The 15,038-nt window shown below is 35.8% G+C and overlaps 1 protein-coding gene across 3 annotated transcripts in view; it reads right to left on the bottom strand.

The window, feature by feature from the left end:
• Positions 1–15,038, bottom strand: part of UNC13C (unc-13 homolog C) — a 194,484-nt gene that overhangs the window by 162,624 nt on the left and 16,822 nt on the right. For all 3 annotated transcript variants that reach the window (XM_065688905.1, XM_065688903.1, XM_065688904.1), the window contains exons 5-6: positions 14,394–14,517; positions 11,839–11,974 (exon numbers count right to left, since the gene is read on the bottom strand). In XM_065688905.1, the coding sequence (XP_065544977.1) occupies positions 11,839–11,974; positions 14,394–14,517 (260 nt within the window). The remainder of the gene's footprint in view (positions 1–11,838; positions 11,975–14,393; positions 14,518–15,038) is intronic.

Raw genomic sequence — 15,038 nt, 5'->3', positions numbered from 1 at the left:
TCTAGATCTCTCCCTCAGTTTCTAATTTGATCTCAGTGTCCTGGGTTTACCAGGAGCCGTTTTGCTCCTTCTTAGTAACTGGTGCAAGCTCTGTGTTTTGACTTCCAGCCTGGGCAGAGAGCTGATAATACCGATTGTTTTTAATTGTTGCTAAGTAATGTTTATTCTGGCCAAGGACTCTGTGAGTCTCATGCTCTGCTGGGGACGAGGGAGGCCGGGAGGAAGCAGAGACAGGACACCTGACCCAAGCTAGCCAAAGAGGTATTCCATACCATAGCACGTCATGCCCGGAGGGGGAACTGGAAGTTACCCAGAAGGGGCAGGCTCTCGCTCTTCGGGGGGGTCGAACTCGTTCGGCGGTGGTATCGTATTCTCTTGTTATTTTCTCTTATCAATATTATCATTTGTGGTAGCAGCAGTGGTTTGTGTTATACCTTAGTTACTGGGCTGTTCTTATCTCAACCCGTGGGAGTTACATTCTCCTGATTTTCCTCCCCATCCCTCCGGGAGTGGGGAGGGTCGGGGGGGATGAGTGGACGACCTGTGTGGATTGGTTTAAACCACGACACTCAGAAAAAATATCCAACATGCAGCTTACCTTCACATCAGACTCTGTAACACTCTTATTTGTAAGAGAAGTTTCACAGAAGCTATACTGGTGACTGAACTTGGCCTCATGCATGAAACTGTATCTGAGTATTATAAATTTTTACCTGAAACAGATCCTTACATAGACTCAGTCTGTCTCTACCTCTGAACTAAGTGAAGCATAGAAATACGTAACTACTGATAATCCATTATGTTGAATAGTTGTAAGATTTTTTTTTTTACTTACCTTTTTAGCTGATGAAAGGATAAAAATAACAAATTTTGAAATATTTTTCTTCAAAAACTCTCATATGTTTTAAGAACAAGTGATGTCATTATCCTCCTCCTGCACTAGAGTGTTGAATGCTTATCTAGTGTTTAACCATAATTGTTACTTTCTGTAGCAAAAACCAGAACAGGATTTGCATTAGGGATCTAATGCTGTTTCTATTTTCTCCTTCTACCCAGGTTGATTTGCAACAAGGAATAGGAATAACAGAAGAAGCTCTAGTGCTCTACATAGACTTCTTTAGCTTAAAGCATAAGAAAATTTTATATGCAAGCACATACTTACATGCTGTAAATTATATCTAATTTGCCTATCTGCCTGTATTTAAGTCCTCTTTAAATAGACTATTGCACTGCAAAACATGGTTAGGCTTTAGTCCGATCTTAACCTGTACCTTTGGTGTTGGCACATATGCAATCAGTGTTTTCCCTGACCTTCAGATAATGCTGCACACCATGATGCACAAAAAGCTGCCTACCATCTCTCCACATCGTAGACTTACATGGCTTTTCTAAACTGGAATCTTGATATCCAAGTCAGAAACAAAACCGTTTCCAAGAGATGATTTTACTGTTTATGAACATATTTGAGACTACCACAGTAACACATAGTAACCATGAGTTCAGGGCAGGACAATTTGTTCAGTGAATCTGTTCAGTCATTTTTCAATGATTGCTAGGCCACGGACAATATGCTAGAAAACTCTGCACTGAGAATCCACATCAATACGTGAAATACCATTTGAAAAATGCATACAAATAGGTAATGCCTTAACGAAAAAAAGAAAAAGAGTAATATGAATTTCTAATAAGTGGCTTACTGTTTTCATTGCAAACCAATCAAAATTCAAGCAATGAGTTTGTAACCAAGCAATTCCTATGCAAATGTAGTAAATTAATTCAAGTGATGTTTACCCCGCATGTGAATGTGTCAGGATCTTTCAGGGAAGCACTATGAGCCTAATGAAACTTTTCATAAATATTTGCTCCTCTTCCCACAGGAGCTCTCTTTTCTCCTATGTTTTATAGCTCTTTCTGTAGAGTTCTTGTGCCTCTACCTGAAATGCTTGCATTTTGCAGGAATTTTGCTGCACAAGAACTGATACCTGACTTGATTATTTTAGCTTTTCTATAAATGAACAGCATTTTTAGTAGCTTCAAGGAATACTTATGGAGAATGAATATACTTCTACATACCACTGTAACTATCAGATAAACTAATTCCCAGAAGCTGACAAGGCTACTTAAATAAATTACTACTTACATAAGTAATGCCTACATAAACTGGGTTAACCTCTATAACATGTCAACCTTTTGGGAATGACATGAAATAACTGCATAACAGTAAAGTTAAAAAAGTTATGCGAGAACAGAAACATCTAAGAAGGCATAGACCTTAATCAACCTAGGACAAAAAACCCCTCAAAAATCCAGTAAGCCTTTCCTATTCCATTCACACGTAAATAATTCATCATAAGTAATGTCATTACACAGACTCTTAGAGGAAGTCAGTGATTTGTCATTATTACGAAAGGTTCTCACCACAAATAATACAAACCCAAGAATGTTAATAATGAAGTCAATTAATGCTCAGTATCAGCTCGTAACAAAAGAATCACCAGAACCCGCACAATAGCCACAAGCAAGACATTTGTGAAAAGATTTAAAGAAAATAGCATTACATCTGATGACCGGGAGGAGCTAAACAGTATGGACTGATAGGAAGAGATACTGGAGGAAACTAATAGTAATGTCTGCCATGTGATAAAGATATTTACATTTCCTTTTAATACACAACCTGTTTTATATTTTGTAGGGTTTTTTTATATATACTGCAGAGTATCAAACTTGGCTATGGCTTTTGTGCCAGAACTAGACACTATACCTCTTGTCCTATAAGAATTTTCTCCATGATTATCTCATTCAGAGACTGGAATACAAAGCCATGTTCAAACATATGGAATGAGCTGAAAAATGTGTGTATTTATCAACTGTGCTGTATTAACCCAATTATCCAAAATACAAACTCTCATTTCCACAAGTTATTCAGAGTCCCCAAGCAAAGCTGCTGAAGAGTTTATCTAAGAAATCCCTTTTAATTACGAAACAAAATTCCTGTCTTTACAGAGACATAATGTGGATATATAAAATTCTTATATTATTTTTAAATGAGAAATAATTTGGACTATTAAAATAAACAGTTTTACCAATTCTATTTATCATCAATAACTCACTAATTAAAAGAAATCCACAGGAATAATTTCCAATCAATATTTAGTGTCTCTGTCAGGGCCTTGAGTATACCAATAGGCTTCATAAGACTAGCCTCCACGGGGAAAGGGACCAATGAGCCCTGCAGCTCCATTCAAGTTCAGTCCCTGCCTGATGTTCTGCTCCAAGAGTGACAGTCTCTATAAAGTACAGCTCTGCCTATATACTCACTGATCTAGACCCTCACTTATGGACTTATTGCCTAGCTTGAGCTTGGCTCTGCTTTTTCTCACAGAATCATCAATTCTCTAAATGTCTGTTCTCAATTCTCTCACTGTCCATGTTCTCAGTCTTTCAAGTTTTGTCTACATACTGCTAACTGCTATTTATCTTCTTTTCCAAGTTTTTCACTCAAAATTTTTTAGCATAAGAATAAAACTTGTAACAATTGTAAAGTTGATAATTATAAACAAAGTAGAGGCATATAACAAAACACATAAAAATCTCTTAAACTTCAGATTCACTATATTTATGATACTTAGAACTCTCCAACCCCAATTGTAAACTTTGTCTATTCTTCTATCGAGAGCTACTGCAACATTATTTAAGACTCTTCAGAAGCTTTTCTGTTTGTTTTTAAGCAGATTTTCAATCAAGAGCAATAGTTCTAGGCCACAGAAGATCTAAAGGAAAAAAATGCATCTGAGAAAAGCAAGAGGTGGAACTGAATTCAGAAAGGGCAGTAGAGCAGGAAGGATCATCAATGATCATGTTAGCTTGACTGACAGATGAGAATAAAGCCTGGGGAACAATGCAATGAACTCTCAGCACTACAGTGCTATTCTAAAGGGCTTAATTTTACAGAAGACAGTAAGCCACTATTGTGTTAATTTGCTCTTACTGAGAAAATCTGCCTTACTGTAGTAAAATAAATTTATATTCTTATTTGACTGATATATAAAACTAAACCAAACATCACCTGAAGCAGAATGCCTTCCTACCCACATTTGCTTCCTATAAATTAAGCAGAGAACAGCTGCCCGAGCAGTTAAAGAGCTTAGAGGAAGCTCTTTAATATGTGAAAATAGTTCATATTCAGAGAAGTCAAGTCAATTGACAGATGCCTGATGTAAACAGACATTTTACCTTGCCTTTGGAATACAGAAGTATTACATGAGTTGAACTGTTACATAGAGAAAAATGAAACAGCTCTTTTAGAACAGCAAATTAAGGAAGAAATAGTTGCAGCATCACTTAACAAGATTCACATTCTCTTCTCTTGAACTATTCTGGACATCAAATGTTTCTTGTGTTTTTCTGCTTTGAGGGTACTTTCATATAGATAGTGCTTTCAGAAAATGCACTGAGTGTCACATACTATAACAGCAGCTTAGAGAAAGGATACAAGTTTAAAGTAGAGGAGTTTCAGCTGAGATGTTGTCCGACGTTCAGCTACTGAGTGAGCAGTTGCGTGGTTCTGAGTTAAACCACGACAGTTGTACAACAGTTTTTGCTAACATTAAATCTTAACACGAACCTTTAGTTAAAAAAAAAAAAAAAAAAAGAAAAATGAAAAAAGAAAAGAGAAAAACTCTTCTAATTGTCTTTTATATACTTTTTCTATAGCTAAGGAAAAGTCAGATTGCTTTACCTACCTTCATATTGAAATAAATTAATATTTATTCAGTATTTTTATTTGCATTTAAAACAAAGACTAGAAACCAGTAATTTGTGCAGTAGGAAATAACCACATTTTGTAAAAGCATTATAACACAGTAACATTATAAAAGCAGTAACACAGATGCCAGATATTCTATCATACAAGATAATATGAAAATGAGGAAACAATATTGATTTCTGTCTTAAAGACCTGTATGCTGTGCTTTTAATGCAAACTAGAAGATACCATGACAAAGTCATTTTGTCTTCTTATGTATTGTGAAGATTCACATATATTAGCTACAACTTCTGCATCCAGGCTCAGTCATCTTGAAATAGATTTGATGTAGCTCAGTTATAATTGTTTTATCTAGACTATTTTTCCTCATCAATAAAAGGTTTGAAGAGCAATAGGAGAGTACTCTATCTATTTTAATTTATTATTAGGTATTTAATACTTTTTAGAATCTGGTAGTTCTGTCCTGAAGGAATTACAAGGGAATTTCAAACCATACTGGACAGTTAGACTTAGCCAAACAGAATTCTAACCAATTCCCTGCTTGAAAATATTCCTTGGAGATGTCTCTCTGCCAAAATCAAGCCAAAGCAACGAACTCAAAACAAACACACCGAAACCAAACAAAAAACCAACAACACACACATACACAATACCTCCGCCCCAAGCAAACCACAAAACCCTGAAACAAAACCACCACAGACCCCAATTAAGTACAAAATGTCTGAAAGTGCAGTACTGTGTTGACTGGAGCAGCTTAGCCACTTGGAACATGCACCTGTATGAAGTATCATACTACGAAATGTTCCTCAGAGTTTATCAGAACAAATTAAGCTGCTGCACTGGAAGTAGTAGGTTCCTTCGTCAAATGTGTAGGAAAGCATAGTATCATGAGGAAGTAAAGCACAGTGATACAACTGAAGTTCTCTATAACAATGGCTGAGGGACTGCAATCATGTAACATGTGGCTTCATTTTACAGAGCAACCTCAGGATAATAAATGCAAAAAACCCCAACAATTTCAACACCAAATGCTTTTTATACTTTAAAAGAGATATGCCAGTTCTAAAAGGCTGGGAACTGGTGGACAGTCATAGCCAAAAGGTTTATGTGTGACCTACATTTTTTGTCAGCCTGCTTTTTCCTTTTCTTTCTTTTGGACCTTATTTCTTTTTGGCAGCAAACACGAAAGGAAACAATACCATTATGGAAGGTCGGTTATGCTTAGCCATTCTATAATACAACTTTGAGTACAACTGGCCATTAAATGATCACATCAGAAAAAAACCACATCTATGAACAAACATTATCTGCTTAAAAAGCCGTGGCTACATAGTGGAAATATTGTTTTGGTTTCAGGAGCTCCTCACCTGTAGCCAAGAGGTGAAGGTGGGAATTTTCATGGTTTAGAAATAACTTCATCCCTGCCTATCAAGTTTTCTATTATCTGGGCATGAGTAACTAAACAGATTACTGGACAAATGGCTATAAAGTGTTCACCTAAAAATTAATTGGGACCTTAGCACATGCTTGCTTCTCTGTATTTAATAGCAGGGAAGACTAATTAGATTTGTTAAGAGTCCATTTCACTTTCAGGATGTCTCAAGCATTAAGGAATTTCTAAGCTTTCTTTTCAGTTTCCATCTATTAGAAAAAATTTGCAAGTTGCCATCATACCACTTATTTATTTAACAAATATCAGTTTAATAACTGTTACATAAAAATCAGCATTGCTAGTGGCTGCAGATCATTGAGTCCAATTTTAGTAATACATCTTCTTTTAACACTAACCAGTTACCATTACCCAAAATATTCCACTGGAGGAAACCCTGTCAAAGCCCAATACTTTAGAACCAAATACTCAAAACCAACTTTGTCCATAAAATCTAGCTGATCTATAGCTCTGCAGAGAAGTATCATATGACTTATCAATATTCTCTGAAGGATATTTGTGGGTTTTAGAAGAAGAGGTTTTTTTTTGCTCAATTTTGCTTGTTTTGGAAATGCCCCTAACCAATTTTATGCTGTTCAGTTTAGTTTCTCTTTGACAGGCTCTTGCGCAGTAGTTACTTTGTTTAGGTGGCTGTGGATGGAAGCATTAGTATTTTCTAATTATTGCCATTAATGTTTTTAATGTATTTCATTGTTGTTTTTTAAATGCAGCAAGCGTTTTTAATACAAGACTGAGGGTTACATTTTCAAAAGCTGAGTGACTTAAGTTCCTTTGAAAATGGAATATAAGAGCTTACTTTTTGCATAATTTTTTTAGAGTTACTTTTCCAGCATAATCCTTTTGTTTTAAAGAGCAGTTATTCAAAATAGTAATTTCGCAAACCACATTTTTTAATTCCAAGATCGAGATTAATAGATTTGCTTCAGTCATTAAAAGTATTTTCCATTTAACTTTCCAGTTAAGTGAAATGTCTCAGAAGAGACACTATAAACTTACTGACAATACAAGCATTGGCTGTATTATTTTAGTATTTTTGTGTTTCAAGTTGCAAGTATATGAATTACATAGATTAGTTTTTATCCTAATGTAGTCTGACTGTAAACAGAACAGTTTTCATTTAATGCCTTTTATCAAATTTAACATTTAATGTAACATTGCATGTACTTTAGCTGCCTATCTGTAGTTCTAATTCAAATCATTGTAGCTTAAGGCAATTATGTCATACCATACTGCTAATACAACAGAGGTATCTGTTACTTCCCGAGTATTACAACACACAAGAGGTGCACATGCAAAGTATGATTTTTGTCAGGAGGATAATTCAAATACTTAGATACATATTTTTCCTGACACAGCAACATATAATCATATGGAGTACTCATTCGTTGTGTCCTTCTGCATAATTTATATATTTTTAAATTATAATGCACTTTATTTTCAGTCATTCTGGTGTTAATTCTGTACACTTCTGCTACTCTGGATATACAACATACTTGCACCTGAATGGTACCAAAGAAATTAACCATGAAATTTTATTCTTGCACATACTAGCGTTCAGCACTGGATGCTAATAATGCATACAGAATGCATTTTTATGCATTCTGTGTGATGAATGCTCCATCCCTGGCAGTGTTCAAGGCCAGATTGGATGGAGTCTTGGGTGACATGGTTTAGTGTGAGGTGACCCTGCCCACGGCAGGGGGGTTGGAACTGGGTGATCTTAAGGTCCTTTCCAAGCCTAACTATTCTTTGATTCAATGATTCTATGACACAGAAAGAAAAAATCAATTTATTGTATGGTTCCTATACACAGCCAGAATGAAATATGTACTAAAACACTTGATTGCTGATTTACAACAAACAAACAAAGTAATTTGTTCATTAACAATTTGTTCATTAATCAGAGGAAAACTTCGAGGTTGTTTTATTTTTTTTTAATCAGTATTCTCCCCTTCTCTTTCTATTGGGGTTTTTTGGTTGTTTTTTAAGACTGGGAGAAAATATATTGCTCTAATAAGAATCCACTTAATCATTTACTGCATCCTTCAAATTCTGATTAATTTATGATTTATAAATAAGTTAATCAGTTACACTTAATTAGCTACTAGTCTACATCTAGAGTCAACTGCTATAAGCACCATTTATGTATATAAACAAAGAATTGACAAATATCAGTGCAAACAGATTAATGAAGAAAATTTGTACACATTAATATTGAAATATTAAGAATTAAATTTAAATATTTATAATATTTATGTCAGTCAAATATTAAGTATTTAGTTAAATTTGGTGTTTAATACAGCCATTCAAAAGAAGTGGTCTAATCTACTTCCCTAACTTCAAATATTTATGTGTTTTTATACTACAAATGCAGTAGTTTTAAATACACAACTCTACCTTTAATTAAGCTTTGAAGCAATCATCTTTCTGCTCATAATCTTCAAAAATGCCTAATATTAGATTTAAAAAATCAATTTAAAAGTATTATAGTTCAGTGGTGACCCTCAATTTAGTCATACAAAAGTTCATTTAAATTCAGTAACATTATCTAAGACAAAGAAGCAAAGGAAAGAATTCCACAGTCAGGCTAAGTTAATTTCTTTTGGTTTAGCTTAACCTGCTTAGAGGCTCAGATCTCTGTTGAGAAAGACATGTCAGCCCAGATGATATGCTGATGACTGGATGTGTGCTTTGAAAAACACAGAGAAATAGCTCTTGAGTACTGCCACTGGGACAGCTCTTGCCCTAAGGAAACAGTTGTACTTCTCTGTAAATACCCTGCAAGAACTTGTTAGTAAGTGTAACCAGGCCATGGATCACAACAGCCAAAGAAATGCTATAGCACCTTGTATATGTGCAACATACTGGTGAATTGCACTCAGGAGCTTTATGATCTTTTTGCAATATTCGTTTACTTCCTAGTGATTTTGTGGAAGCTACATGCATTAGGACTCTGCTTTTTTTACTGTATACAAAAGGTCATTTTAAGTGCATATGCAACACGTTATCCCCTTAGAAAATACATAACTTACTGAAGTAATAGTCTTTATCATAATTTCTCTCAGGTTTGAGCTATTTTTCTTGTACCACTGCTGTAAGACATGGCTTATACATGAGCCAAGTGCCTGACGCTCCATATAATTCTTGTTGCATTTCCCAAGAGCCTGTTCCGCCCCTCATCAGGACAACACACCGTTTTGAGTGTCAGCTGCTCAGACTGTGTCTTTCCTGAGTTACTATAGAGGACACCATGAATCAAATGAGTCTCTGACAGCAAGTATGAAAGCCAAAATCAACAGTAAAGAGAGATGGCTCCCACACACTACTCCCCAGTTTGCCTTTGCGGGAAGAGAAGTGATTATACCAGCACATAGAAAGCTCTTTCTGCTCAGACAACTGCAGAGTGGTATTTTAAGAGGCTGGCTGGACTCCCTCCCAAGCGTTCATCTCCACTTAACAGAAAGTCATGAAAGTAATTTCTTCAAGGAAGAAATACAATTGTTGCCACTTCATTCCTTACCCCTTCCACCCATAAGGCATCACGATCTTCTCCTCTCAGGGAAGCAAGAACACACTGATTATCTTTCCCTTGTCTCGCCCTGCCACCCCAGCATTGTTCCTTGCTCAAATGAAATCAAGAAAAAAATTAATTCCCTTCTGGAAAAGTTCCAGAAAGTGTGGCAGCCTGCCTAGGTAAATACATCAGTTTAAAAAATGGAATCAGGTGCTTTTCCTGCTCTCCAGACCCGACTAATTAGTTACAATACCCAAATCATGTCAGGACTTGCTTCCCTTCCTCTCTTACACTTTCAGAAAGTCACTATTGAATAGCTGAATCCTATGCAGACACACACCCAAAGGTGAGAACAGGAAAGACACGCAAAGCCTTAAGGGTCAACACTATCATTAAGTCCAATTTAATTTCAAAGATATTTATACTGTTGTGAAACACACTACCTTTAACCTTCTATTGTTAGACTTAGTCATGAAACCCAGATCACCCAAGACCTGTGGATAGAAGCTTTTAAGCTTTTTAATCCTCCAAGAGGGGACATTTATTTCACAATATGTTACTTTTTTGTTCACACATTCTTTTGATCTCCTTATTCTAACCAATAGCTGATGTTCCTCCAGTCCAGCTTTCTTAGCACAGTATCAGACCAGATTAAGCTAGTCATCTCACAGAAGTCTTAGGTTTAGATATTCATATTGGTGATAAAGAGCAACTGCTACACAGAACTGCTCTATGGAGTCTGTCTCCCCTCCCATACAGAGGAAGCCAAGCCTAACAGTAATCACACTAGGCAAAATGATCATCTCATGAGCATTTATGAATTTATTGATTTTCATGGCAGGCTATCAGAGATGAGAAATAGTGAATGATGAGAGAGTGCTGTAGCAGAAGACGATAGTCTACTATCTTTGACTCGCTATCACTTTGACTCGCTAGTATCTCTAGTTGCACACTGTTTACTCTCTACCTCAAAAAGGCAATAGCTAAATATTTCATCGCTTCAGTGTTCTAGAACAACACAAGACTCATGGTTGGCTTCTACATACTTTTAAATCACACAGGATTCTGAATTTCTGAAAATATGTAGGAATATAAATCCACCACTGTTCTGTTTGTGCTTTTCAATTTTATGCTGCTCTGAGGATTATACCTTAGTGTCATTAGGCATGTTGTTTACAGAACATACAGCTATGCAACAAACTTTTTCATATCTCATTGCTGTCATCATGAATTTTCCTTTGATGGGTTGGTATACAGTTTTCATTTTGTGGCAGTGTCCTGGAATTCTTTCTTTTTGGTTGTAAGCAGTTATTCACAATCTGTACAGCATTTATTTCAACTCTGGATGAACCAGGTTTTGTTGCATTCATGGCAATGATTTCATCAGGGAAGAAGAAGCCTTCTTGCTCCACGCTGAGCCATGGTTAAAGGCTATTGGAGAAAAGCAGGGCTCCTCCCAGTGAGCTGCTGAGGTGACTTTCTTAAGTCCCAGCAATGCAGATTTTCCAGAGAGTGTTTAAAAGTAAAACAGTCTAGATCCCCCCAGCCACAGCTGCAGAGAGAGAATGCTGCAATTCTTTGCACTTTCATTACCACTGAGGTGCTTTCAATATTTAGCCACATAGAACTTAACGCATATTCAGAAAGACAGTAACAAGGAATCTTATAGATCACTCATCTGCCAATTTTGCCGACCTACTGAGCACTCTAATAAGGGTTACTTATTCTTTCTATTGGTCTCTCTAATATATTAAACTTTAATGTCCACAGGACATCAAAATATAATGCAGGCAGCACAATGCTTGTGAACCACAAACTGGAAAGTCATTAAAGTTCATGCAAACACCAGTAACGTCAGACATTCTAATGCCTCACATTGCAAAATGAGAGTCTGTCAAAAACTTTAGATGCTCCACCATAATAATGGAGACATATGCTTCATGGTTTTATATGTTTATAAAATTTCTAGTCACACATTTGCATAAAATAATTGTATATCTATGACAATATATTTTTTAAAAATAAATAGTCAATGAATATTATGATGTGTGATGTCAATCATGTCAATAGATGACAAATCACAGATGACATAAATATATGACAGAATACCTTAGTTTGCTTTCTTGTATGCTGAAATCACTTTCCACAGATGACAGACTATCATATGCATCTTGATATGAATGTCCTGTATCTTGGAGGGATGCCTCTCTGTGCCAGCCTCTGAAATCTAAATCTTTGCAGATATCTGCAGAGAAGGAAAAAGCCACTATAAATCTTTCCGTCCATTTTACAAAAGAAACTTCTAAAAGAGGAAGTACACATTCAATTAATGAAATTAATTAATTGAATTCATAGTAAAAAAGGGAATTAATACAGTCAATTACAAAACATTATTATAATTAAATCACTTTTTACAAGAATAGCAGAAACAGATTTCCTAGATCATCTTCTGACTGCTGCTCTGAAAACCTGAAGAGACCTGAACCAGTTACCTTTTTGTTACATGCACTTGGAAACAGTTAATTTTACAACTGAAAAGTGGACTGGCAAGAAAACGGATCTCTCAGTTTTCCAGTCCAACTTCGATTCTCAGCTGGCCATGCAGAGCATGTGAAAACGTGGAGAGGTTTTACTTTTGAGTGTTTTGGTCCGTTGGTTTTGTTCGGGATGTTTTGTTTTTCCTTTCTTTTGTTTGTTGTGGTGGGTTTTGTGGTTTTGGTTTTTATTTTCCTTTGGGGTGGGGGTTTTTGCTTGTGGTTTGGGTTTTTTGTTTGTTTTGTTGTGGTTTTTTGTTTGGTTTTGGTTCTGTATTTCATTTTTTTTAAAGTAAGGAATCAGGGTTTACTTTTATTCCACGTCCTATTAGCCTAGAACTGACTTTTTTCCAAGTTTGTATCTCTTCAGAGAAACCTGCCAAGCCCCATCTGCAATTGGAGGTAAAAGCTGCTATCCTGCAGAACATTTTACTCTAGATAATCAGTCTTTGTTATGAAATATAACAATAATTTCTAAATTATTGTTATATTTCATAACAAAGACTGATTATCCTTTAAAAAAACTGACTTAGAAATATAAAATATGTTTGCAATTCAGCTGTGGTATTCATCTAGAGCCTGTTATTTTATTACTGGGAATTTGCTTGCAGAATTTAAGTTACATGAGATCATTATCTTACTTAGGGGCCCTTTAATGGAGCTCAGTCTAGAGGGCAATGGTGAAATGACAATCTTATTGCTACCACAACTAACGTTAGATAATAATTTTAAGGAAAAGAAAACCCACTCATGAATGAAATAAGGATGTTTAAACACTCCCCTTTTATTATATGCAGTGGTTCAAGTCCATATTGTTAAACCAGCATGGAAGGCTTCTATATTTCTACTAAGTATCTGGCATTCTTAAATAGACATATTTCAAGAAATGTGAAAAATAACTGCAGTCTTCTACCTTTCCAATGTAATTTATCCTGACAAAGAGGCTGTACTGATATCAGTAGTCAAGGTCAGATTCTCAGCTGATCACAGCTAAGCTGAGAGTCATTCAACAGAATAAGCAATTGAAATGTAATCCCTTAGTCAAACTCCAGGTAGAGAGTAAATATGTAGCTTTCTCAGTACCCAAAACATAATGCTTTTGAATTCTTCCCTCTGCGCAAAAAACTATAGTGTAACAGTGACCTCTACAGGATTTCTATAGGGCCCCAAGACTACAGAACCAGAGACTGTCTTTAAAACTCTCTTTCAGATACATTTCAAAGCAGAATACAGGCATCAACCTACAAAACAAAAATCCCTCCAAGCAGCAGCTTGAAATCGGCAACAACCTGAATTTCCAGCTTGTAAATATACAATTAGAGTTTCTATAAGAGACTTGCACCAAGTTTCTAGATATGAAAACTATGTAAGGACACACTTCAAACATTCTGCAGATTCAAAGATTTCAAGAATCATAGAATGAAAGGCAAAAAAAAAAAAATGTAGGCCCTGCTGTGGCTCATAAGAATCTACAACAGTTCACAGTTACCTCCCCTCAAGAGATAAATAATGTCTCGTTAACATTTCTTCACATTTTTCACTTTTATTCTTGTATAAATTTTAGTCCATTAGACTGTTTACAGAGTATTATATTCAGCTACTTTGAAAACTTATTTAGCATACTGAACCATGGTCTGAATCTGGAAATAATGTGAGATGATGCATTATTTTATGATCAGTTTCCATTTCTACCTTCAAATACACCATTTTCACACACATACATGCATTTTCCATCTTCATATGCACTATTCATAAAGGCAGACAACCTTTGCTAACAAGACAAAACAGCTGTGAAGCCATAGATTTTTCTAACGCTTTGCACAAACAGCAGGTCAAAGCTGACATGATACAGAGCTATAACACACAGACTCTAGTAGATTGAGCTCTACAATACATGTGTGGATGAACATGAATCAATGTGATGGTTCATCCAGCTCCTTGTGGGAAGTGGCTCTTGGTGATTTAATTACTCACCAGTATTACTTACACCAATGCTCCAGTGATGAATAAGCATTTATTAATCAGAAAAATTACTATTTGCCACTGTATTTCAGGAATTTTATGGAATAGAATATGGAATAGGAATTGAATAATTTTAAAGTTCGAGAGAAACCTCAGTGTATAACTCACCAAATGGTAACACAAAGTAGACATCCAGTAAGATCTCATGTGAAGTTGGGGTTTTTGTGCCTTGAATCTTGCTTCCATTTTTTATTACTTCAGAATGCAATGTCCACCAGGAACCTGGACCTTCCTAAAGAAAAACATTCTGAAAGTTGCCTGGGTAGGATTCATAGCATTATCCACTTTTTCCTGAATGAAGGGTCCCCCTAAGTCTCATTATAGCACCAGTAGGCTCAGGATCCCTTGTAGACTCTTCCAACTTTTGTTTATGTAAGTAATAGTTAGGACTTCATCATGTTTTCCAACAGGCATGAAATAAGAAACAGGAAAGTATTTTCTCTACAATATAAACAAATACATACTAAGATCATCAGATGATTAAGACCCAAGAAACACAAATATTGGAAATTCCTGTTATGAACTGGGATTTTCCAGTTCCCCTTTCAACTGGTGCTGAACAAGTACATTCTAGAAAGACTGAAGCAACCAATATATGCTAGTAACCAAATCAAAAGAAAGCTTCTTAAGTAACACTCTCTTTTAGGTTATTTCTGAGTCATAAAGCCCAGAGCAGAGATGTGGGGTTAACATGAGGAGGACAAAAAAAATCAGTAAAGTTCCACAGTGGCCTAATTATAAATGAAGGCCTAG

This window comes from Lathamus discolor, chromosome 8 (assembly GCF_037157495.1).
Source record: "Lathamus discolor isolate bLatDis1 chromosome 8, bLatDis1.hap1, whole genome shotgun sequence".
NCBI classification, from domain to species: Eukaryota; Metazoa; Chordata; class Aves; order Psittaciformes; family Psittacidae; genus Lathamus; species Lathamus discolor.
Note: the sequence above shows the minus strand (reverse complement) of the source record. Positions and strands in the feature narration are given on the sequence as shown.